Genomic DNA, 24,025 nt, shown 5'->3' with positions numbered 1-24,025 from the left:
ATTCAGGAAGCAAAGAGGGGAGAACAGGCTAGCCTTGACAAAGACTGACTCTTAACTGAAAAACTAAAAAAGGGCTGGGTGCATGATGTCTCAAGTGTAGAGAACTTGCCTAGCTTGTGCAATGCTGGGAGTACAAGCTCCAGGATCCACCAAATAAAAAAATTAAAATAAATTTAATCCATATTGTAAGTATCTCAGCTTGGGGTACTATAGCAAAATATAGATAGTGACTTACACAACTGAAGTTTCTTGAATCTAGGAAGACAGATACAACTTCTAGGTGATTTGGCACCTGGTTTGAGGATGACTGTCTTCTTCCTCAAAACCCCATCTCGAGGAGCCCATTCTACATAAACTGAACTAACCTAATTACTTCTCAAAGGCCTCACCTGCAAATACTTCACCTGGTCATCGTAAGTGTGTTTGTCTGATCCACCTTCCCTCTCGTCAGCATATATTTCTTTTTTTTTTTTTGTCTTTTCTTTCTTTTTTTTTGGTACTGGGGAATCGAACCCAGGACGTTGCACTTGCTAGGCAAGCGCTTTGCCACTGAGCTACATCCCAGCCCCTCGTCAGCATATATTTCTTAACAGAAATATCTCCTCTTAAAGCATCCTTCTTACGGGTTGGCCCTACTGGAAACGATCTCTGAGGAGTGGGGGGTTTTGTTCTACTGGACAAACTTACACTCACTCTCAGGGATTGGCATTCCTGGAGAGGATAGCAGGGAAGAAGTAGCTAACACCTATGGGAAACGTAGTGCTTGAGTGACCCAGTGGCTCCCGTCCTTTGCCATAAGGGCTGGTGCTCAGTGATGCACCTGGCGAGTTGCTCCATCCATCCTTCCAATCTGTTCATTATTTGTGTTTGTTTTTTCTTTGAGCAAGTACATGAGAAAGGCTCACAGAAGTGGAGGCAAAGTAAAACGATCTCACGTCCTGGTTGAGTGCCAGCGGGGGGGGGGGGGGAGGGAGGAGAGCGAGGAGAGAGAGAAAGAGAGAGGAAAAAGAAAAAGAGAAAGAAAAGAGCGCACGCGACCGAGAAGGCAGGCGTTCCTTCACTTTCCCCTCCGTGAAAGGACCAACCCGAGAGCGCAAGGCGCGAGCGCGTTCATTGGCCCAAAGTCCCGCGGCCCCGCCTCCCGCGATAGTTTCACTTCGGCGCTGCTGTCTGGCGGTAGGTTGGTCCGACTTCAGGAAGGGGCAGCCTGAGGGGGAAGCTGGGGACAACTTGCTGCCCCTCGCCCGCCGTACAGGTGAAAGGTCACGCGTGGGGAGGGGGCGGGGGAAGCTTGCCGCCCCTCGCCTGCCGTGCAGGTGAAAGGTCGTGCGTAGTGGGGGGGGGGGATCGGGGGAGGCCGCTCCGCGTGGGCCGTGGGTGCGTGGAAGGGCGGAGAGCCAGTCCCCGCCTCGACCGCGGAACTTTCTGGTTCGCGACCCCGCCGAACCCTCCCCTCCCTTCCTCGGATTTCCCCGGGCTCTCCGGAGTCCTCCCGCCTCCTACGCGCAGGCTCGGGCTGGAAGGAGCTTGCGGCCGGGGACCGTCCCGCGAGGCGCCTCCCAAGAGGGGTGAGGGGGCCTTGTGCCCGGGAGGGGGCGCTCGAGCGTCCCGCTTACGGAGTGATAAACCGCCCGGAGCTGAGGCTTTACAAGAATCGAAGGCCCTGGTCGGTTATGAGAATGTGATTAGAATTCCGTGTGTGTGTGTTGGACATGAGATCTCGTCTCACCGGGCGGTTTTGGCAGAGCTGGTTTCGAACCATGATCCTCAGCTCTCAAGCCTCCAGAATAGCTAACATTCCGTTTGGCTGGCACCCAGCGAATTCCCGTTTTCAGTTCTCCGCACTGCCATTTCAAAAGAAAAAATCACTGGCCACATTTCCCCCAGACCCAATGTCTGGGGTGGGATGAGTGGAGGAGGGGGAGATGGAAATAACTCCTCCACTGCCTCTGGTTGCCAGGTGCCCAGTGGTGGACCGTGATGAGGCCCAGCACCTGCATCCCACCTAGGCCCAACCTCCCCTTCCTTCCTTCCCACCTTTCTTATATCTGAGGCTCTCCAAGGTGCTGGGCTTATTCTGGGAGGTAGTCCTGTCCTTAGAAGACACATACAACTGCCTAATTCTGCTAAAACAGGATCCCAGAATAAGTGCTCACTAGAAACAGTGTCCCCTCCTCCGTGGTCCTCTTTCTAAATCTCTTTCCCCCTGCAGTTCAGGCAGGGTTGGGACACAAGAAGACCAAACCAGTTCTTCTGGTTGTCTTGGTTATTTTCACTATTCTCCTGGTTAGGTCACCACTGAGACTTTATGAACCCCTTATCTTGTGATCTATGTAGGTTGGGAATCATGGTCAAGTTGGAGTCAAATTGGTAGTCTCACTGGAATCCTACATCGACCCCTCAGTTACTTGAGTGTTTTTACCCATGATAAAGCTATAGGTTTGGTACTAATTATTTTTGAACTTTGTAGAATTAGGAATGTGTTTCACCCTTCATGACTGAGGCTTTAAGGCTTTGAAGCTTTTGGTGGTGGTGGTGGTGGTGGTGGTGGTGATAGTGATGGTACAAGGGTTTGAATTCAAAGCTTTGGGCTTCTTACTAAGTAAGTGTGCTTATGGATTAGCCACACCTCCTGCCCTGAATTATGCTGGCTATTTCAGAGGATTTTGCTTCCTCCTTAGGTGTTTATCAGAATGCAATTCACATTTAGACTTCCTGCTAGTTAGCATGTTCCACCATGGGTCCATTTCTTCATTAAGAAGGGATCTTGGGCTGGGAAGGTGGCTCAGTGGTAGAGTGCTTGCCTTGCATGCGTGAGGCCCTGGGTTTGATTCCTCAGCTCCACATAAGCAGAAAAAGCCAGAAGTGGTGCTGTGGCTCAAGTGGTAGAGCTCTAGCCTTAAGCTGAAGAGCTGAGGGATGGTCCGTGCCAGAGTTCAGGCCCCACTACTGACAAGGGATCTTGAAGCCAGTGCTAGAGGCTCACACCTGTAATCCCAGCTACTCAGGAGGCTGAGATCTGAGGATCCTGGGTCAAAGCTAGCGTAGGCAGAAAAGTCTGTGAGTTTTTTCAATTAACCAGCAAAAACCTGGAAGTGGAAGTATGGCTCAAGTGGTAGAGCTCAGAGATAGCACCCAGGCCCTGAGTTCAAGGCCTCAGGACCAGCACCAAAAAAGAGAATCTTGAGAATTTTTTTTTTTTCTACCAAGCCTGGCATCAAAACAGTCTGTTTTTTTTTTTTTCTACCAAGGCTGGCATCAAAACAATCAATCCCAATACTGTCAGGCTTTCCTGTAGCTAGGAATGGGCTTGAGCAACAGTCACCAGGCCGTCACTGAGTTCTTGATCTTGCTTCAGCTTCAGTGAGGAACTCTGCCTTCTAATCTCAGCACTTGGCTCAGGAGAACATTCTACAAGGATGGAAAGTTCTATGTCAGGGCTCTCATTAGTCATTAGCCACATGTGGCTTTTAGGTAAATAAAATCAAGAGTGACAACATGGATTTTAAAACTATTAAGTTTTCAGTGAGCTAAATATAAGTAGCCTCACATGAAAATGGTTCCTCTGTTAAACCATCAAGATATTTATACATCATCTAAATTCCAATCTTTCCAGAGAGAAATCTTCAAGGCTTTTGGAGGCCATAATTCACAGGATCCAACACTGTGGAAATTCTTCCTGCTTCATCTATATCTCTAGAGGTAATATTGGAACTTCTTAAGAAGTGCCATGGCCTCAGCTTCTAGCACCAAGAAGATGAGAGACATAGCCACGTGCCCCATCTGTATGAACCTGATGACTCATCCAGTGAGCATCAAATGTGGACATAACTTCTGCCAATTGTGCATAATAGAATTCTTTAACAGAGTACGCCTGTTGAATCCAGCAATGACAAAATTGGACTGCCCTCTCTGTCGGGGCCTGTTTGATAAAAACAGCTTCCGGCCCAACAAGGAGCTGGAAAACATGATTGAAGTCATCAAGGAGATGGAAGAGATAGACCAGCAGATGCTGTGCAAGGAACATGGAGAGAAGCTTCACCTGTTCTGTGAAGATGAAGGCCAGCTCATTTGCTGGCGCTGTGAACGGTCACAGCACCAAGGGCATGCCACAGCTCTTTTGGAAGAAGTATACCAGGGCTACAAGGTGAGTGAATTTCTGGGACTTTTCTAGGTACCTTCTCTCATGCTTCTTACAGACCAGAGAGCAGCGGATTTGTTCCACTGTGCCCTTACACCATGATGTTCAGTCTTACAGGCTCAGAAATAACAGATCCAGTTCATTATGCACCAGACATGTCTGAAACCATGAGCCAAAATAAATCCTTTGTTTAAATTGTTTGTCTCAGATATTTGTGACTGGAAGTGGTGCTGTAGCTCAAGTGGTAGAGTGCTTGCCTTGGGCTGAAGAGCTGAGGGACAGCACCCAGGCCCAGAGTTCAAGCCCCAGGACCGACAAAAAAAAAAGAAGATATTCAGATATTTGTGACAAAAGGCTGATTAATACAGAAACATTCTCACTGAGAGGGGAAAAGGGCTTCAAACAAGATTCCAGGAGAGTCCAAGTGTGCTAGTCAGCTTTTTGTTCCTGTGGCTAAATGCCTTAGAAAAATTGTGAGGACAGGTTTAATTAATTAATTAATTGATTTGCTTATCTATAGTTTTGTGCTGATACTATGACTTAAACTTAGCAGTGTCCCTTGGTGACACTTTGGCAGTGTTCCTTGGGTTTCTTTTCCCCCTCAAGGTTGGTGTTCTACCACTTGATCCACAGCTTCACTTAAGGCTTTTTTGGTGTATGTGTATGGTTAATTGGAGATAAGAGTCAGACTTTCCCACCTGGGCTGGCTTTGAAGTGCAATTTTCAGATCTCAGCCTCCTAAGTACCCAGCGTTATAGGCATGCTATTGGTACCTGGCAAACACAGGTTTATTTTAGCTCTTAGTTTCAGAGGTTTCAGTCTTAAGAGTGGTTTGTTCAACTATTTTGGGCCTGAGGTGTGACAGAATTTCATGGCCACAGGAGCATGTGGTCATGAAGGGGGTTGCTCACCTTAGAAGCTTAGAAGCAATGAGAGGAGGGTCCCCAAGGGCATGCCTCAAAGACCCACTCCTTTCAGCTAGGTTTTTGTCACTTCTAAGTTTTTGTCACTTTCAAATAGTCGCTCTAAATTATGAATCTATCATGAACTAAACCATTTTTAGGTCAGAGCTATTATGATCCAATCTGTTCTTTAGTATTCTACCTGTGAACATTGTGTGGGGACTAAGACTTCCACATAGGCTTCAGGAAACATTTCACATCCAAACCATAACACAAAGATTTTGAAATTATGGGTTGTAGAGGGTAAAAGGGAAGAGGACGCTTTGGGCAAGTCATAGGTTTCTTTTTGTTACTAGTTCATGGTCTTGGAGCTCATCTCACAGAAACACTAATATTCGAGAAACAGTGTTGAGGAAGAAAGGCTTTATTTAGTAGCTAAATAATGGAGCTTTTCAATTTCAGTGGAGTTGAAGGGTTACAGATACAGAATAGGAATTATTGGGGAGACAGGTTGGCTAATAGAAGGAATGAATATTCATGTCTTTTCGGGAAAGAGGCAGAGATTTTCCAGGATCTTAGATGTCACTCCTTTTTCATGTGTTTCCAGTAATGGTGGCTGGTAGTGGTCTTTATCCATGAAGAGGGGAAGAGGTCTGTAACCCTGTGTTGTAGTTCAGGACAAGGTATTTCTCAGATGATCTACAAAGGTTAATAAGGCAACAAAAGACATCCACATAATATGAAGACAGAGATGTTAAATATTTTCATCTTGTTTGGGGTCACCTGTTATACATTTTCAGGCCCAAATGAAGTCAGTGTTTTCAATAAAAGCAGCCTTTGGGCCCCTGAGAAGTAGTCTGTGCAACTGTTATACCCCACATTGCAAAGGCTTTGCTACCACTACCAGGAAAGTAATAAAGTACTGCCCAACTATGTGACCTCCAACATTGAAGAGGTCGTGATCAAGTCAACTTACTTTAAGTCAATTAAGAGCAAGGAAAGCTTTGGCTTTCTGGAGAGCTTCTAAAGGCAGGAACTCTTTACAATGGCAAGTTGGAAACAGCAGAGCCAATCCTGCTGTGTCATTCTCACTGCCCTGCTTGATGTGAGGGAAATGTGCTCAGTATGGGTTTCTTGTTCTGTCCTCTGTAAAGCAGCATTGTTTCTTTTGAAGGTCCCAAGTCTTTCATAAGGATCTTTCAGTCCTGATCACCCCTCAGCACATGAGGCTCTTCTTTGACTCCTTAACTAATGAGGGTGTTCCCATTTATAGTACTTTTCCGCAAAATAATAAGGAACAACACAGGGTAATTGTTTAAGCCTCAATACCAGACTTCATAGCTTCAGTTTAAGTTCTGGCACTTTTTAGTATTGATATTGGGTCAAGTTAATTAAAATATTCATGTCTTGCTCCATCCCACTGTAAATGGGGGTAATAGCAGTCTTCTGCCTTCCTAACACACATACCTGAAGTTGTAAATGCTTTAAGGATATTACAGTGTACAAAGCATTAAGTAATTTTACACAGAGCCTTTTACTGAGAATGCTTGGAAATTAATGAGTATACTTGTGCTTGTAGAAGACAGGAGCCAGTTCTTTTACCTTTGACCACAATGAGAACTTTGCAGTAGCTTCAAGTTACTCAATGGGCATATAAATATAAATATCCTAGAAGCTTGATGAGTATATTGAGTCCTTTCTAATTGGTTTCTTAATACCATTCTTCAGAACTTGTGACAACTCTTCTTTATGATTTTTTTTTTTGGGGGGGGGGTCTGGTCGTGGGCCTGAACTCTGGGCCTGGGCACTGTCCCTCAGCTCTTCAGCTCAAGGCTAGTGCTCTACCACTTGAGCCACAGCGCCACAGCTTTTTTTTTTCCGGCTTATGTGGTGCTGAGGAATTGAACTCAGGGCCTCATGCATGCAAGTCAAGTGCTCTACCACTGAGTCACCTTCCCAGCCCCATGAATTCTTATAAATTAAGGAAAGTAGCCAAATAATGGAGCTTTTCAACTTCATTGGAAGTTTCATACTCACCTTTAATTTTTGACTTAAAAAGTCCCTTGTATACCCCCACCCCTCCCCTCCCCACACCTGATATTATGTTTGGGTCAACATATTATTTCATAAAATATCCCCCTTTGGTGGTATCATATTCTATGGATGCTTTTCTATGGTAAGACTGCCATAGATAGGACTCAGGCCCTGGATCAGCAGATGAAACTGGATCATAGCTTTCCTACCTATCTTTTATAGCTCTTTGGAGATACCACTCAATCTCTCTCTAAGTCCTATTTTCTACATCACCGAAATGATTTCACATACCACCTGTTCAGAGATGTATAGATGATCTGTGTGTAACCATATATAGCCATCAACATGCTTCTTGGGAAATTGTTAAGAACTCAGTAAGTGTTTCCTGTGATTTTAATATATCTTGGAATGCTGGGATTCCTATTAGGTAGATAATAAAAAGTCTAATTGCTTAAACTTAACTCACCCAATATTTTCATTCAGGAAAAGCTCCAGAAAGCTATGGTTAACTTGAATCAACTCCAAGAGGAATGTATGAAACACAAAATGTTCTTGACATTGCAGATGGATGACTGGAAGGTAATGAGCATGCAATGTATTGTGAAGTTTAGGCATAGAGGATGATTGGGATTAAGCACATTGATGGTTGATTGCCACAACACCACACCAGACAGAGAGATGAAACCCATAGTAAAAGCATTGATTTTATGCAGTGGTTGGGTGTGACTGAGATTTTCCCACCAATTCCTTCAATCTCCCAATAGTAAGGGCTGTGATTCTTCATACCTCATTCAAGAAAAGCTAAACTGGTATATAGAATTCGCTGGTACTAGCCTTACTGGGTTTCACATGTCAACCTGATAAGCTTACATCATTCTTAATTTGTTAACGTTATCATGGTACAGAGTTGGGCTCTCAACCTTACAGGGTCAGAAACCAGCCTATGAGAACATAGAAGGAAATCTATTTGATTTATAAGGAGCATAGTAGCTACTGCACATACAGTATGATTTTAGACAGTTCCCATGACTGAATGTAGAGCCTGTCCACAGTGTCCAAGGAACACCTTCACAGAAAATGTATGCTATTAACTTGCAGTCAGATTCCTTATTGTGCCTTTCAAGGGATCCTGTCCAACCTTACCTTTTTTATTTTTTGGTCAGTCGTGGGGCTTGAACTCTGGGCCTGGGGACTGTTCCTGTGCTCTTTCAGCTCAAAGCAAGTGCTCTACCGCTTGAGCCACAGTGCCACTTCTGGTTTTCTAGTGGTTTATTGGAGATAAAGAGTCTCACGGACTTTCCTGCCCGGGTTGGCTTTGAACCTCAATCCTCAAATCTCAGCCTTCTGAGTAGCTAGGATTACAGGTGTGAACCACCAGCGCCCGCTAACCTTACCTCTTTTATATGTAGATTTTAAACTTGAGTTGGAAGGGGAAGCTCTTTCTTCCCTCAATTCTGGATTTGAGGCCCTGAGAAGACTTTGGTTATATTTAACATATGAAAAGCCTATCATATACTGTCTAGATCTGTACTTGTCTCCTGTCTAAAACATTCACTTTCCTAAAGTCCGCAGTTGCACTATCACAAAATCATGGTCAGTAAAATACTGCATGATTTGGGAAGCACTCTGGGAAATTGCAATTTAATATCTTGAGTATGAGCCAAATATCATGAAATCCATTTCTTTATATTTTAGTTGGAAAAACTGGTCATCCCTGTTTGACATAATCTCACAATTTGGGGCAGAAACTGCCATGATAATATACCAGAGGTCCTTGGATTAGGGCAAGAACATAAACAAAATGTTTATGGATCATAAACATCAAACTAATCAAGGACTAATCATATACTAATCAATACTGAGACTGTTAACCATTTCCCTAGGACAAGGGTGTAGTTATAATTGCCCTCCAGGAGTGACTATTAAGGAGAGATGATTAGTTACCACTCCCTCTCTGCTTGGTTGGCCATCACTCCCAGCAAAGATTACTGCCCAGAGTAAAGGAAAAACATAATCAAGGAATGGTGGGATGTCTGAAGAACAGCTCTTCCAGAATCACCCACTGCTCTGTAAATTACCCCAAATAAAACTCATTCACGTGGAAAGATGGGCTTATTCAGGTTATTCTTTGCTTTGTGGACATGGTTCCCACTCACAGGAATGTGCTTCCTTTCAGTCTCCATGGGAAACTCACACAGCAACGGGGATGATGAGCAGGACCATAAGCTGTGGGTGAATGTTTCTCACTTAACTGTAACCAAGTATACCACATCAGTACTCTGTAAAAACTTTCCTCCTACCAGTCTGTTTGTCTTAAAATCCACTCAGTGTTTTTTGCCAGCTTCTGCTTAAAAAAAAAAATTCCCTCAGACTGAGATACCATCTTATATCCCAAATGAGTAAGAAAATTGTTCATATATGAAAAATGTCCATATTTGAGCCTGACCCAAATGTCATGATTAGATTATCTAACACTCCCGTCCCACTTTCTAATATCTTGGTTCAAAAGAAAAAAAAAAAATCACATGAACATAGAGAATCAGAAAGATTCTTGCTCGGTGCCAGCAAGAAACTTGGGAATTCTTCCACATGAAGTTAATACCTTAGAACATCCTTTTTTGTTTCTGTGTGTGACAAAATGTACATAACACAAATTTTGCAATAGTTTTTGTGCCAGTACTGGAGCTTGAACTTAGGACCTAAATCCACTATACAACTTGAGCCATAGCTCTTCTTCTAGATTTTTTTGGGGGAGGGGGATGCTGCTTAATTGGAGATAAGTCTCAATGAACTTTCCTGCCTGGGCTGGCTTTGAACCTCAGTCTTCAGATTTCAGCCTCCTGAATTGGATGACAGGTATCAGCTACCAGTGCTTGGATAATTTGCCACCTTAGTTATTTTAATTTATACTTCAGGGGCATTAAGTATTTGTGTATTGCTCCGCATTGCCATGGCCATCTCCATTATGTTATACATCTTCCAAACTGAAATCCTGTTTCCACTAAACATGAATTTTCCCGTATTTCTTTTTTCCCCTAATACCTGTAACAACTGTATTGTTTTCTGTGACGATGAATTCAACTATTACTAGTACTTTATACAAGTAAGAACTTGAAATATCTATTCTCTATTTTCTCTCTTCTTTCACTTAGCAGCATATCATCAAGGTTCATCCTTGTAGCATGGGTCATTCTTAAGATTGAATATCCATTTTATGCGCCATATTTTGTTTATGTATCTGAATAGATATTTGATTCTTCTCTACTTTTCATCCATACTTTGTGACTCTAGGAAGAGATAAATAGAAAGAGACAAAAAATAAAGTCTGACTTCAAGAATCTCCAAAGTTTTCTGCGTGAGGAAGAGAAATCTTATATCTGGAAGCTGGAGAAAGAAGAAGAGCAGATGTTGAAGAGAATGAGGGACAGCAAGGCCAGTCTAGAGCAGAAGAGCAGTGAACTCCAGAGCCATATCCTAGAGCTGGAGGCAAAATGTCAAGGCTCAGCCCAGAATATGCTTCAGGTGAGGCTGTGGCCTTAAAGCAGGCAAAGAAGGTATGTGTCACTGACCTGGTGAGAGAACGGTAAGGAAGCATGGGAGGATTATGAAGGCAAGCCTCCACCCAAATGGCACATTAGACTGGGGAAGTAAGGTAATGTTCTTTTGGATGCTACATTAGTTTCACCAAGATAGCCTCCACTAGACTATACAATAATTTCTGTTCATTATGCAGATGTACAGTAGCCAGATGGAACCCTGGGCTAACTCCAGCCCCTGTTTTCCCCTTGACCCATGCACTCAGATTTCTCACTGAAAACTCATTCCTGAAGTCCTCTTCCAGGTGACAAATGGTGACAGTATGGCAGCGTTAAACTGTTCCCTTATTTACTTGTAGAAGTCATGCTTCATGCAACTGCATGATGAGTGTGTCGTCTTAAGATAAACAGCTGAGATTCATAATCCAGGCTCCACACAAGGCACTGGTGGTGACTCTCCAGGGTTGAGAATAGAGCATGTCTGTTCTACCACCCTGTGATAGTTGCTGCTTGACCTCAGGATCCCAGTCTCACAGGCTATGGCTTGATTGACCTGAAAAGGACCTGTGTGATGTGACCTCTAATATGGGCTCACTGGAAGCCAATTTTGCCACAGGGAGGATGACAAAGTTCTGGTCTTCTCCTTACAAAGCACATAGGCTGATGTCACTGTGGACATTACAGTTCCCCATGGGCTTCCACAAGATGGTTGCAGATTCTTACAGAGTCAGCTCAGAGATTGGGATGGGAATCATTCCATGTGAGTGTGCATCTGTATTTATGGCTGGGTAGCTCGCTCTCTTCCTTGGGAGGAATGTTTATGGAAAACTGCCCATGAATTTTTGATGTTGGCACACTTACCTGTTGTTTGGTTTTTGTTTTTGTTTTTCCATAACAGGGTGTGAAAGATGCTTTGGTCAGGTAAGCCCTGCATGATTGTGGGAAGGGAGCCTGGAGGGCATAGGGATCTGAAGGGAATGTAACACTGAGGCAATCTGTGGCCTCTGCCGTTCTAGGAGTTCAGCTGTGAAGCTAGAAGAACCTGAGAACTTTTCCCTGGAGATCCATACTATGTGTAATGTCTCTGAGCTTTATTTTGATGTGAAGAAAACAGTAAAGCATTATCAAGGTATGTGAACCAATAATGTCTAAATGCTATGGATTGGAGGGTCTTTAGGAATCAGGGTCACCATCTGTCCTGGACAGGCTCTCAACCAGAGTTGGTTCACTTATTTTCAGTGTGCTGTTACATTTTCCCTTTTTGCTGTGTTCCCATACTTAGTATGCTGTATACACTGGTTATCTCTGCTGTCCCTTCTAGATCTGGTCTTCTTGGATTACCATGCCACTATAGGCAATGCTAGTCAGTGAATTTCCCCATCTGAGAAATGAGTACATTAATGGTTGCCTGTAGCACAGTGACTGTCATCTGATCAGGGCCACCTCATGCTCTTACAACTGAATAGACTTACTATGAATATCTTAAGTTCTTAGAGCTATGAAAGCAAGCTATGTAAGTATTATGAGATATATTTTCAATATATGTTAGGATCTTAACTGAGAATATTCAGGTAAATGTTAGAATTATAAGAAGTGATTTTATTGAAGTTAAGGCCTAAGCTTCCTGCTTCTTTGCGTTCATCAGTGCTTGGGCCTTTTGTGCAATTTATAATTATAAAATTCAAAATACTCTGATTATAGAGTTTTCCATCTTGGTATTTAACCAAGGCTGGCTTTTCAAGTAGTGGAACTGTAGACATGCACCATTATTTCTGGTTTGAAAAGAGCAAGTCTTATAATGATATATTTGGCTTCACTATTATTGGAACTAACTTCAAATTATTTTGTGACTGTGAATTTTATGTTGCTATAAATAAATTATCACAAATTAATGGTTTAATACAAATTTGTCTAGTGGTGTTCTAGAAACCAGTTTTTTTCTAAGGTCACAGGTTGATGGCAGAATTATTCCCTGAGGGTAATAGAATTTCCTGCTCTTTCTTTTTGTTGACAGTTGATTAGAGCCTGTCCTGCCCTCAACTTTTGTGTACATGGGTTCTTGATATGACTAGTTATTTCTTCAAAGTGAGCTCTGGAAAGACAAATCTCCTAGCTAGATGGTGTATTAACCAATGTCAGAAGTTATATCCCATCATCTTTGCCACAGTCTATTAGTCAGAAGCAGTACTCAGGCTCTTCCCACACTTAAAGAGAAGGAAGGGAACATGGAAGGGTCACCTTGGAGTTAGCCTCCCACAGTGGCTAAATCTGAAGTGCAATGGTATGAGATCATTTGAAGTCTTTTTTTGTCTCCCTTATTTGAGTGTATGTTTTGTTGTGGAAATATTAATGCATTTTACTTGGGTCTCTGCCTTACATCCTAATATGGTGGACACATCCTTTAGAGTACCATGCCTGATATGCAAATGTTGATGTGAAAGATGCACCTCATAATTTCACTAGATACTACAGATGTTGAAATTGTATACCATAACAACAAAAACCCCCTACCATATAGCTCCCTAAATTTTTGTTTATAATTGATCACGTATGCCTATCTAAAGGTTTCAAATAATGCTAATCATGGACATAAGTATCTTTAGTTTTTTTTCTTTATATGTCCATGCATTCAGAGATTTCTAATTTATCCAAAATTCCCAGTGGTATGAACATATTTATTCGATTCTTTCTTTATTGAGTACTGAGAGCTCACTGTAGCTAGTATCTTCTCCTGATTTGTGAATGGTATTTTACAATTTTGTTCTGCTTTTTGGTCAGTAAAATTTCATATTTAGGGTAGGCATATCCCTACCCCACAATATTTTGTTGCTACTGAGGTTTGAACTCAGGGCTTCTCAGTTGCTTGGTTGACATTTTACCACTTGAGCCATGCCTCTAGCCTTGCTTTTTGCTGGTTATTTTGGAAATGGAAATCTAGTGGACTTTTCTTCCTTGAGTGACTTTGAGCTATGATCCTCCAGTTCTCAACCTCCTGTTGTAGCTAAGATTACAGGAATGAGCTACTGACACCCATCTTAAGACATACTTTCCTTTATGGTGACTTCTGATTCAGAAGACCTCAATAATCTCAGTATTATCAGTTAGTGAGTTATAACAATTATTGAATTTATATTAAAAACTTTGATATATAAAATATATAAATTGTGTATTTCTGTGTAATATACATTATATTTTATATATATTAGGACATACAGAATATGTATAATAGACTGGCTTTTTAAAAATAAAACTACTAAAATATATACATATAAAATATACTTTGTATTATAAATCTGAAATGTGAGTTTGCATATAAAAATTTATATATTATCTACAGTATTTTCTAATTAGGAACTTACATGCTAGTTTTTACTGCTATTGTCTATAATATAATGTTCACTTTATACTCAGCTAACATAGCTAGTAAGAAGCAAGGTTTGAATTTGAGTATAGGCTGTTTTATTTAAAATAAATTGTGGTTGGGTGGGGTGGTACATTCCTGAGGCTGAAATGAGATAAGAGGTTCATAAGTTCAAGACAAATCTAAGCTATGTAGCAAGACAATTTTAAAAAAATAACAAAAGTTTTAAAATTAAATTGTCAGTTTCAAAAAACATTTTTTGATTATGTTGGTTTTTGGTGGTTGTTTTGCAGTCAGTGTGACTCTGGATCCAAGCACTGCACATCCTGACCTATTTCTGTCTGATGATCGGCGACAAGTGACTCGTGGGTGCTCCAAGGAGAATCTTGAGGCTTCATCCAGGAGATTTACTGCCTTCCCCTGTGTCCTGGGCAGTGAGGGCTTTAGTTCAGGAAGACACTACTTTGAAGTGGATGTAGGAGAAGGAACTGGTTGGGATTTGGGAGTTTGTTTGGAAAATGTACAGAGGGGCACTGACATGAGGCAGGAACCTGAGTTTGGATTCTGGACCATTAGATTGTGTAAACAGATTGTGGCACTTACCTCTCCCCCAACTCCTCTTCGTCTGAGTGATCAGCCTCTAGTTGTGGGTATTTTTGTAGACTGTGAGGCCGGAGTTGTGTCCTTTTACAACATGACTACTGGTTCTCATATGTTTACCTTCCCTAGAGCTTCCTTTTCTGATACTCTCCTACCCTATTTCCAGGTTTATCAACATTCTCCTTTGTTCCTGCCTCCTCCTGATGAGTAAGGAAAGGAATAGTCTCCTTGTTTTAACCAGCAGAGAAAATCCCATAAAGGCAGAAAATTGGTCCTTTTCTTCTTTGCTGCAACTCCAGTTCCTACAACAGTGTTGGGCTTTTACTTGGTATTTAATGTTTTTTGGATTAATGAATATGAAGACTGATAATCCTACAGATGGTTAGTTTCAATGAGATAATAGTGATTGTTAAAGCACTAGTGAGCCACATAGTGTACATCATTCTTCAGAGGGTTTCAGGGCTTTGGTTTTCAATTTGTAGTTGCTTTCTGTTTGTTCTTTGACAATGTCAAAATAATTTTTGGCTCCAATACCTTTCATCAAACCCTTGTTCTTGGTTCAGCACAGTCTTTTTCCATCCGCCTTTCTTTATTGGAGCTTTTTTTTTTCCCCCTGGAGATTTCACTCAGGTCACCAGCTAGCTGGGCAGAGTGAAAGTGAGGGGGAATTAACACCAGGAGAGAACCCTCAACCAAAGGGAGACTATCATGAGTAGATAAAGGCTCCAGCTTTCTGACCTTCAGAAGGACAAGCCTGAAAATTTAGAGCACTGCTCCTTAAGAGTCCTGTCCAGTGGGATGCCTGGAGCCCAAGGTGCTCATGATGATGGTGACTGTTGAGAATGCACACAGCACTGGTTGGCCACCATCTCTGCTTTAGTCTCCCTATTTTGGCACCTCTGGTGCTGAAGTCACATCTTAATAACCAGATCAACCATATTCATGTCCTAGTTAGCTTTTCAGACACAGTATTACTTCCTCCTCATGTTCCCTTTCAGTGTATAAATACAGAAATAGATATAGCTTCCTGGTTGTTAATATACTTACTGTGGTGTCCCGTAAAATATATTCCTTTACTAAAGGACAAATATTCTTGATGTGATAAATCACCTACCTCATTTATGTAGATTTTGACATTCTCAGTGAATTTTCACAAAGTACTTTTTTTAATGTGTGATTTTATGTCACTAGCATTGCTCAAGTACTTGCATATGTGCTCAAGTTTGGTTTTTTTTTTTTTTTTTTCCAATTGTAACTAATGTCCAGATTGGCTTCATTATATATAATAGGTCTTAACTACTCTTATTTTGTCTCAGGTTTGTTTTGAAAGAAAATTCCTGAGTTATGGAATATTTTTAATTTGCAACTCCTTGAAGATATATGATGTTGAATATCTTTTTTTTGTGCTTTTCATCTTTATATTTACTTTGGTTATATAACTGTTCAAATAGACCATTGTAAAATAGCTTGCTAATTTTCTTTTCATGTTCTTCATATATTTTGTATAACAGTCTTCTGTCAGATGACTGTGGCAAACTTTCTCAGTTTGTATCTATGTTCAGCATTTCTTTGAAAATTTGCAGTTGTGAGAAAATATACCCTATTTTGCTTTATAAAGCTACATAAAAGTAATCTCAAATTTTGAAATTTTGAATTGACTTAATGTTTGCTGTTTTTAGCAAGGTATATATAGCAATTGTTTGGTGACTCAAACTTTCAGATTTTACAAAATATTTTTTAGTTTTTTTTTCTCATTTTTGCAATGAAGTTCTCATATCTTAAATACTATTTTCTCTTGACCATCTCTTTTTTTTTTTTTTTTTGTTGTGGGGCTTGAACTCTGGGCGTGGGCATGCCACTTCTGGATTTCTAGTGGTTTATTGGAGATCGGACTTTTCTGCCCAGATTGGACTTTTCTGTCCAGCTGGCTTTGAACCGTGATCCTCAGATCTCAGCCTCCTGAGTAGCTAGGATTATAGGCATGAGCCACTGGCGCCCAGCGACCATCTCTTTTTGTGCAAGAATTCAATCCATATTATAGCTGGTGAAAGTTACAAGTTCATGTCCTATTACATTTTTTTGTTGAATATTTGACTTTATTTCAGGCAAGGAAATAGCACTATTTAGCACTTTTGGAAGGAAAATGCTTATCAAAGTTATCATAAATTGGAATAAAATGGCTTTTAATATTGTTCACTTTAACATCTTAAAAGTGTTTTTTCCACAATACACAATTTTGATGTTTTATCAATAGCATATTGCAGTTGTCTATCTTTAAATTCATGATATTCTTTCAGTTGTCTTCGTTTCCCTATTGTGTTGGTTATCACTTAGCAAATCCATTGAATTTTGTATTGGTGGCAAGTTTTCTTTTAAAAAAATCAGTGAAGGATGTAGCTTAATGGAAAAGCATTTGTCTAAACTAGGCAAGAATCCTGGGTTTGATTGCCAGCACTGAAAGAATGCAAAAACCAATCAGAATTTAAAATTTTCCATACTTATTTTAATTATATTTCATTATTGAATATCAAATGCCCAATAGGATTTAGATAATTAAAAGAATCAGTATTGTAATTTAATTTCTTTTTTTTTTTTTTTGGGTCTGATCATAGGGCTTGAACTCTGGGCTTGGGCGCTGTCCCTCAGCTCTTCAGCTCAAGGCTAGTGCTCTACCACTTGAGCCACAGCACCACTTTTGGCTCTTTTTTCTTTTTGCTTATGTGGTGCTGAGGAATCGAACCCAGGGCCTCATGCATGCAAGGCAAGTGCTCTAACCACTGAGCCACCTTCCCAGCCCCTGTAATTTCTAACTTACAAAATAATCACTTTTAACTCCTAATGTCTGTATAAAATAGATACATTACCCAGGCATGATGGCTCATGCCTGAATCCTGTCTACTCAAGAAGCTGAGATCTGAAGATCAGTGTTCAAACTTGTCCCAGGCAGGAAAGTCTACTGAGACACGTCTCCAATGGACAAAAAGCTAGAAGTAGAGCTGTGGCTCAAGTGGTAGAGCATTAACCTTGAGCAAAAAGGCTCAGAAACAGTGGCCAGGAGTTCAAGCCTCAGGACTGAGAATATATATAATACCGCCAGAAAGATAGCATGATAAAAAATTAATGCTCTTTTTGATTAGGAAAGTAATGATATCTTTGTGAGAAGGAAGCCCTCCAATCTCTTGTTCTGGAAATCAGAACTCTTACCAGTCCTGCCTTAGGAAAGAACATTGTAAATGAGGGTAGAGAAGGTTGTGTCCTCAGACTTCAGGAGCTGCTTGTCTTCTAACTTAGCCTTGTTTCTGCGTGTATCACTTAATCTCTTTAACACTGAAGTATTGTAAGGATTGGATTTGGCTTTCCATCTTGCTGCTATTCCTGAGCATTTGCTTTAGTGTATTGGGAATTCCAGCTTCATTAAAGATAATGCGGATCTCGGTTCAAAGCCAGCCGAGGCAGGAAAGTCTGTGAGACTCTTACCGCCAATAAACCACTAGAAAACCGGAAGTGGCGCTGTGGCTCAAGTGGTAGAGTGCTCGCCTTGAGCTGAAGAGCGCAGGGACAGCACCCAAGCCCAGAGTTCAAGCCCTACAACCAACCAAAAAAAAAAAAAAAAAGATAATAGGGTTCTTGGGAACAACCAGATCTATGCTTAATTTCTGATTACACATATCAGGTGCTTAGGGATGGACAAAGGACACCAATTCTCTGGTTTCTGTTTCCATTAAGTATAAATTTTGGGGGCAACAATCCAGTTAATGACAGATGTTCAGGCATCAAGGCACATAACCCAAGTAACCTTTCTGTTAAATTTATAGGAAAAAGCACTTTTATATACAAAACCTGCTAAAAAGATGATGGAAAAAGCACCTGATATACAGAACCTGTTAACGAGGAATTATTGGTCCAACATTACTCTGTAGGATCAACAATTCATCAGCATCTTCTCTGGCCTTTGATTACTCTAGAAAACTCGACTTTAGAGATAGGATATTTGCTGCTGGGTGGGGCTCATCCTAGATCAGTAGTTTTTGACCCTTGTAACATATTCTGGGCATAGGAGGAGCTTTAAAATAACTTACTGATGTCCAGTCTACTCAGGACAACATGTTCATGAGTTTATTTCAAAGCTATTTGTCCTTGATGTCTCAGTGTATTTCAAACCTGAAATTCTGGCCATTTAGGTAGGCTCAGGGAGGAGCCGGGGCTCCAAGGCAGAGGAGAATTTATAGGATTGCAGCTTCAGATCAGTAGCAACAAAGAACTTCAGGAGAAGAGACTGCCTCAGGCCCAATGGTCTAGGCACTGCAAATGCTCTCCCTGGGCCCAAAGGCCAGGCGGCCAGAACTGTTTTGGGGTTTGTGGGCATCAATGCTCCCCGTGAGCTGAGCACACTCCACCAAGCAGCTTGTTTTCTGGCGCTTCTGATTGGCCAGCCTTTGCGCAGACCAGCGTTCTTTTGCCCAATAGGCCACTTTGAAAATCCGAGACCCTGAGGGCAGCTTTGGGTGATCTCTGTTGTGACTTTTCTAGTTCTAACAGAGAGAGCTCCGGCAGAAGAAATTTCCAGGTGCTGGAGATGGGGACCCCAAATCTGAGTCCGCGAGAGGTACGTAGATTGTCATGGCGGGGAGATAGGTGGAAAGGACTAGATAATCGAGGCCAGGAACGGAGGGCTCTAGGCTATGCCCCGACCAGCCTCCTCCTAGTTGCACTCCACAGTTTACTGGGCCTTCCTATGAGAGACTGACTATAGGTTGAAAAAAAGAAAAAAAACCACCTAGTGGGACTATGTGTATGCAGGCCCCACCACCAATGTTTGAAGATTAACATGTGACTTCAGATGCATTTGCTTCAGATGATGTTTAATGTGACAAATGAAACAAAAATAAATAGTTCTCATCTCCCCCCCCCCCCCCCCCCCCATGCAGGCATCCATGTCTCTGAAGATTGATTGTGTTTTCTCTGTTGCCTGGTTTTAAGATATTAAAAAGTTTCCCACGTTAGATGCAGTATCCCCTCATTTAAATTAGTATCTGCCAATTGCTGTCTTACACATACTTTTGTATCATTTCTTTGGCCCTTCCCAGTCCTTCCCATATTGAGAAAGGGGGCTTGGTATTGATTCTGAGCTATGTAGATATTTTGCATCTTTTCCACCGACTGGCAATCTTCAAGTCCAAAGAATAAATTGTAATATTCATATGTTCTCCATTAATGAACATAATGAACATTTAAGTGTGTACTGCACGATGTGGTTTTTGGAGAGTGACAGGTTTGGTCGCTGTGATCCCACGGTGTTTCTTATTCCTGTATACTCTTTCTCTCTCTCTTTCTTCCTTTCTTTTTTTCCTCTCTTTTTCTTTCTTTCTTTTCTCTTTCTTTCTTTCTTTCTTTTTCCTTCCTTCCTTCTCTCTCTCCCTCCCTCTCTCTCTCTCCCTCTATTTGTTGTTGTGGTGGTGGTTGTTGTCTGTTGTGTGGCTTGAACTCAGGGTCTGGGCACTGTCCTTGAGCCTCTTTGTGCTCAAGGCTAGCACTCTACCACTTGAGCCACAGCCCCACTTCTGGTTTAAGAGTGGTTAATTGGAGGTAAGAGTCTTGCTAGGACTTTTCTGCCTGGGCTGGCTTTGAACCTGGATCCTCAGATCTCAGCTTCCTGAGTAGCTAGGATTGCAGATGTGAGTGACCCGTGTCCAGCTCCTGTATATTCTTGAGACTTGTCCTTGTTGCCATGTTGAATTGTCGAATTTGTCTTAAGACTGCAGAGTTTGCTTCTGTGGTATGTATTATGTATGCTCCTCCTCCAGGGATCCTGGGCTCCAATCTTCCCCCAACCCCCCCCTCCCCCACAGTAAAAGATCCCAAACTTCAAGTTACAAAAGTCTGATTGTTCTTTTCTTTTTTCCTTCTTTCATTTTTTTTCTGTTGGTCTTGAACTTGGGGCCTGGGTGCTGAGCTTTTTTGCTCAAGGTTAGTGCTCTAACACTTGAGCCACAGTGCCACTTCCAGTTTTCTGGTGGTTAATTGGAGTAAGAGTCTCATGGCTTTTCTTGCCCAGGCTGGCTTCAAACTGTGATCCTCATATCTCAGCCTCCTGAGTAGCTAGGATTACAGGTGTGAGCCACCAAGCACCTGGCTCTGGTTAGTATTCTTGTACCAATGACTGAGGTTTTTATGTTTACTCACATCTTAAAAATGCCTATTGCATTTTTAACATTTCAATTTATGCCAGCCTAACAGAAGTGATATCTCATTCTTGTTTTATTTGCAGTTTTTCCCCACTGTGGGAAAATACTTTTTAAAAGTTAACATATTAATGTTACTATGTTATTTATTTATTTATTATTTTTAATAATAACTCTGGGCCTGGGCGCTGTCCCTCAGCTCTTCAGTTCAAGGCTAGCTCTCTACCACTTGAGCCACAGTGCCACTTCTGGCTTTTTTCCTTTTGCTTATGTGGTGCTGAAGAATCGAACCCAGGGCCTCATGCATGCAAGGCAAGCACTCTACCACTGAGCCACCTTCCCAGCCCCTTACTATGTTATTTAAATCTCTTTAAATAATCTCTTTAGCATTTCAATATTCTTATCCTTATATTTCCAGATGTTATCCTTTTTTCTGAGTCCATTAGGAATGTTTTCTTGTTAATTTTTCCAATGTTGCAATAGTTGAATTTTGTGCTTTCCACAAACACAGGTAGATGTTTAAAAAACATTTGTTGAAAAGACCTTTCCCTATAATATTGTCAATATTTTTCAAAAACCAGCTCACCATAGATATATAGGTCTATTTACTGAATCTCTATTCCATGGACCTTTGTGTTTATTCTTACATCAATATGTTCTGAGATACTGTCTTGATTACTATTTCTTTTTTTAAAAAGTCTTAAAAATGAATAATGTAAGTCCTTACTTAGACTTTTGGTTTGTCTTTCTTTGATCCTTTCATTTCTATATAAATTTTAAATCAAGGAGCTAATTTCTACTGAAACAAACAAACAAACAAATCCATCTAGAGTCTTTACTGTAATTATGTTAAAAAGGTATTTATCAATTTGAAGGGAGTTGGAATTTTACCAATCCATGAATATGGATTCTAACATTTGAACATGTAGGTATTTCCATTATTTAGATCTTACCGAATTGACTTCAGTGATACATTAATAAAACAAAAATTGAAATCTTTAAAATATTTTGTATCTTGGTTTGGTTGGTGATAACATGGTTGTACATATACATTCATCAAAACTCACCAAAGATGTTTTCAACAAATATTTCTCAACTAAATATCCTTGTGGGAAAAAGGAAAAAAAAAAAACTTTAACCTTTACCTCAACTATACATTTAAATTCTGTACCATTCATTGTATGTAAGCTATTTTTCTAAGAAGTTGACTTAAAAAAATAAAACCAGAAATAACCCGTTATTATACTTATTTAACATGACACATAATTAGAATCATGTGACTTGAACAGAATGTTACTGGTTGGTACTTTGCTTAGTGCTACCATGGTTCATTACTGGTCTGAATATTACAACCCATCAGGTCCAGGGATAAATGCTGGCTCTTGTGACCAGGCACGAGAGGGGGCCAGGTCTGGGCCAAGCATGGGGACAGTATGCAAAGCTCCTATGTCAGATGTTACTTGGCATAGTTTTGCATTTTCTCTTAGACTCAAAGATTCTTGCTAAACCATACTTGTCACTCTTTATGGCTGTGTAAATTGAGTTTGGTAGTGGCAAATGTGATGGATCTATATTCTTCACACCTGCTTATAATCATTTAATACTCACAATGCTCTATATCTATAGACTATTTTGATTAGAAATTATCATGAAAACCTCATTGGGAGCCAAGTGCTAAAGATGGCAAAGCCACAGGTAGAGCAAGGTGCATCCCTGAGTCACCCTTGGAAACCAGTCTCCCCTGATGAATATGTACAGAGGTCTTCTCTGATACCCACTTCTAAGTATCTTTTATTCATGTCTTTTATTCTCCTAGCCCTCACTGTGGTATAGGGAGAATTCTGGAATTTCAGATCCTGGTCATGGATAGAAAAGGGAAGGGCCTTGTGTACATATAAGATCAGGTGAGCAGAGTAGTATAAGAGTAATGAGAGATTAAAGAGTGAGGAAAATCCTGTAGACAAGCAGAACAGTGTTGCAGAAGGGGCAGGGCGGAAGGGAGTGGGTGCTCAGGACAGTCATCTTCAATTCTGTGGCATGCCAGTGCTCATCAGGAAATGGAAGAGGATTGAGAAAAATAGATATAAAGCTTGGCCAAGCCAAGTGTTGATGGCAAGGGTGAGGCTGAGGCAGAGGATCATGAATTTGAGGACAGCCTAAACTACATAGACAGACTTTGTCTCGAAAGGATAGGGGTGGTCCAATGAGGATTAAATGAGTGAAGTAATTATGCACATCTATGAAACTAGCAAAATGAAATCTGTGTCAATTGTATTATAAAAGGGAGAAGGGGATAAAGGAGAGTGATAATGAAGTTGATGGGGGATGTTGCATGCATGTATGGAAATCTCAATTAGACGGCCCTTATATAGACTGATAAAAAGTTTCAAAGTTTAAAAAAATAGCAAAAGCTCTGTCAATCAAGAAAGACAAAGGATGGGGCTCAGAATGATGTGTAAAGAAAGGATTAACATTTCTGTTATATTGATACTGAAATTAAGGATTATAGAGATGAAAGTATTTGCCTTTTTAGCTAGCAAAGTACTTAACTCAGATTAGATTCACTACAAATATTTGTTGAGTGAATGAATGATTCAATAACTAGTGTAAAGCCTTTAATACAACATACTTAAGCCTGCTGTCAGAGATCTGGCTAGTAGCTGTGGGTAGAATATGGTGTTGACACTGGAAAGAGACAATTTGTGGCAGCGTAGTTTTTGATTTTTTTCCAGTTTGAATGTTGGTTTGCTATCTAGTGTGCCATAAACTCAGGGTTTGTGCTTGCTAGACATATGCTCTACCACTTGAGCCATTCCTCTAGCTCTTTCTTGCCTTAGTTATTTTTCAGAGAATTTTTTTGCCTATGGCTAATCTCAAACCATAATCCTTCTATCTACCACCTCCACCATGTATAGTTTATTGATTGAAATGGAGGGTCTCCTTTTTTGCCCAGGCTGGCCTAGAACCAGTCTTTATAATCTGTGTATCCCCATAGCTAGGAACAAGTCAGATTTTAAATAGTGCTTCTCACCAACCCAACCTTTTGCCTTCTCTATCCTTCTGACCATTGCCTGCCTACCCTTTCTCCCATTTCCATCCACACAAGTCATCTGTATTCTCTCATGCTTTAAACCTTGAGCATAATCATTAGGCACTTATCCCACTATCACAATGAAGTAGAAGATCTAAGCAAATAGGAACAAACTTGCCCTCAGATATACTGTTTCATGTATGTGACAAGTGACAATCTGAATAAACACTGCTTAAAA

At 40.9% G+C, this 24,025-nt stretch overlaps 1 protein-coding gene across 1 annotated transcript; it reads left to right on the top strand.

Moving 5' to 3' along the window:
• Positions 1-1,170: 1,170 nt before the first annotated feature.
• On the top strand, positions 1,171-16,362 carry Trim38 (tripartite motif containing 38). The gene is made up of 7 exons (XM_042684191.1): positions 1,171-1,255; positions 3,617-4,147; positions 7,561-7,656; positions 10,369-10,599; positions 11,512-11,534; positions 11,630-11,742; positions 14,268-16,362. Exons 2-7 carry the CDS (start codon positions 3,731-3,733, stop codon positions 14,783-14,785), a joined length of 1,398 nt encoding a protein of 465 aa, XP_042540125.1. The 5' UTR covers positions 1,171-1,255; positions 3,617-3,730; the 3' UTR covers positions 14,786-16,362.
• Positions 16,363-24,025: the final 7,663 nt, after the last annotated feature.

The sequence above is a fragment of the Dipodomys spectabilis genome, unplaced genomic scaffold (genome assembly GCF_019054845.1).
Source record: "Dipodomys spectabilis isolate Male_0828 unplaced genomic scaffold, ASM1905484v1 ptg000085l, whole genome shotgun sequence".
Classification (NCBI taxonomy): domain Eukaryota; kingdom Metazoa; phylum Chordata; class Mammalia; order Rodentia; family Heteromyidae; genus Dipodomys; species Dipodomys spectabilis.
Note: the sequence above shows the minus strand (reverse complement) of the source record. Positions and strands in the feature narration are given on the sequence as shown.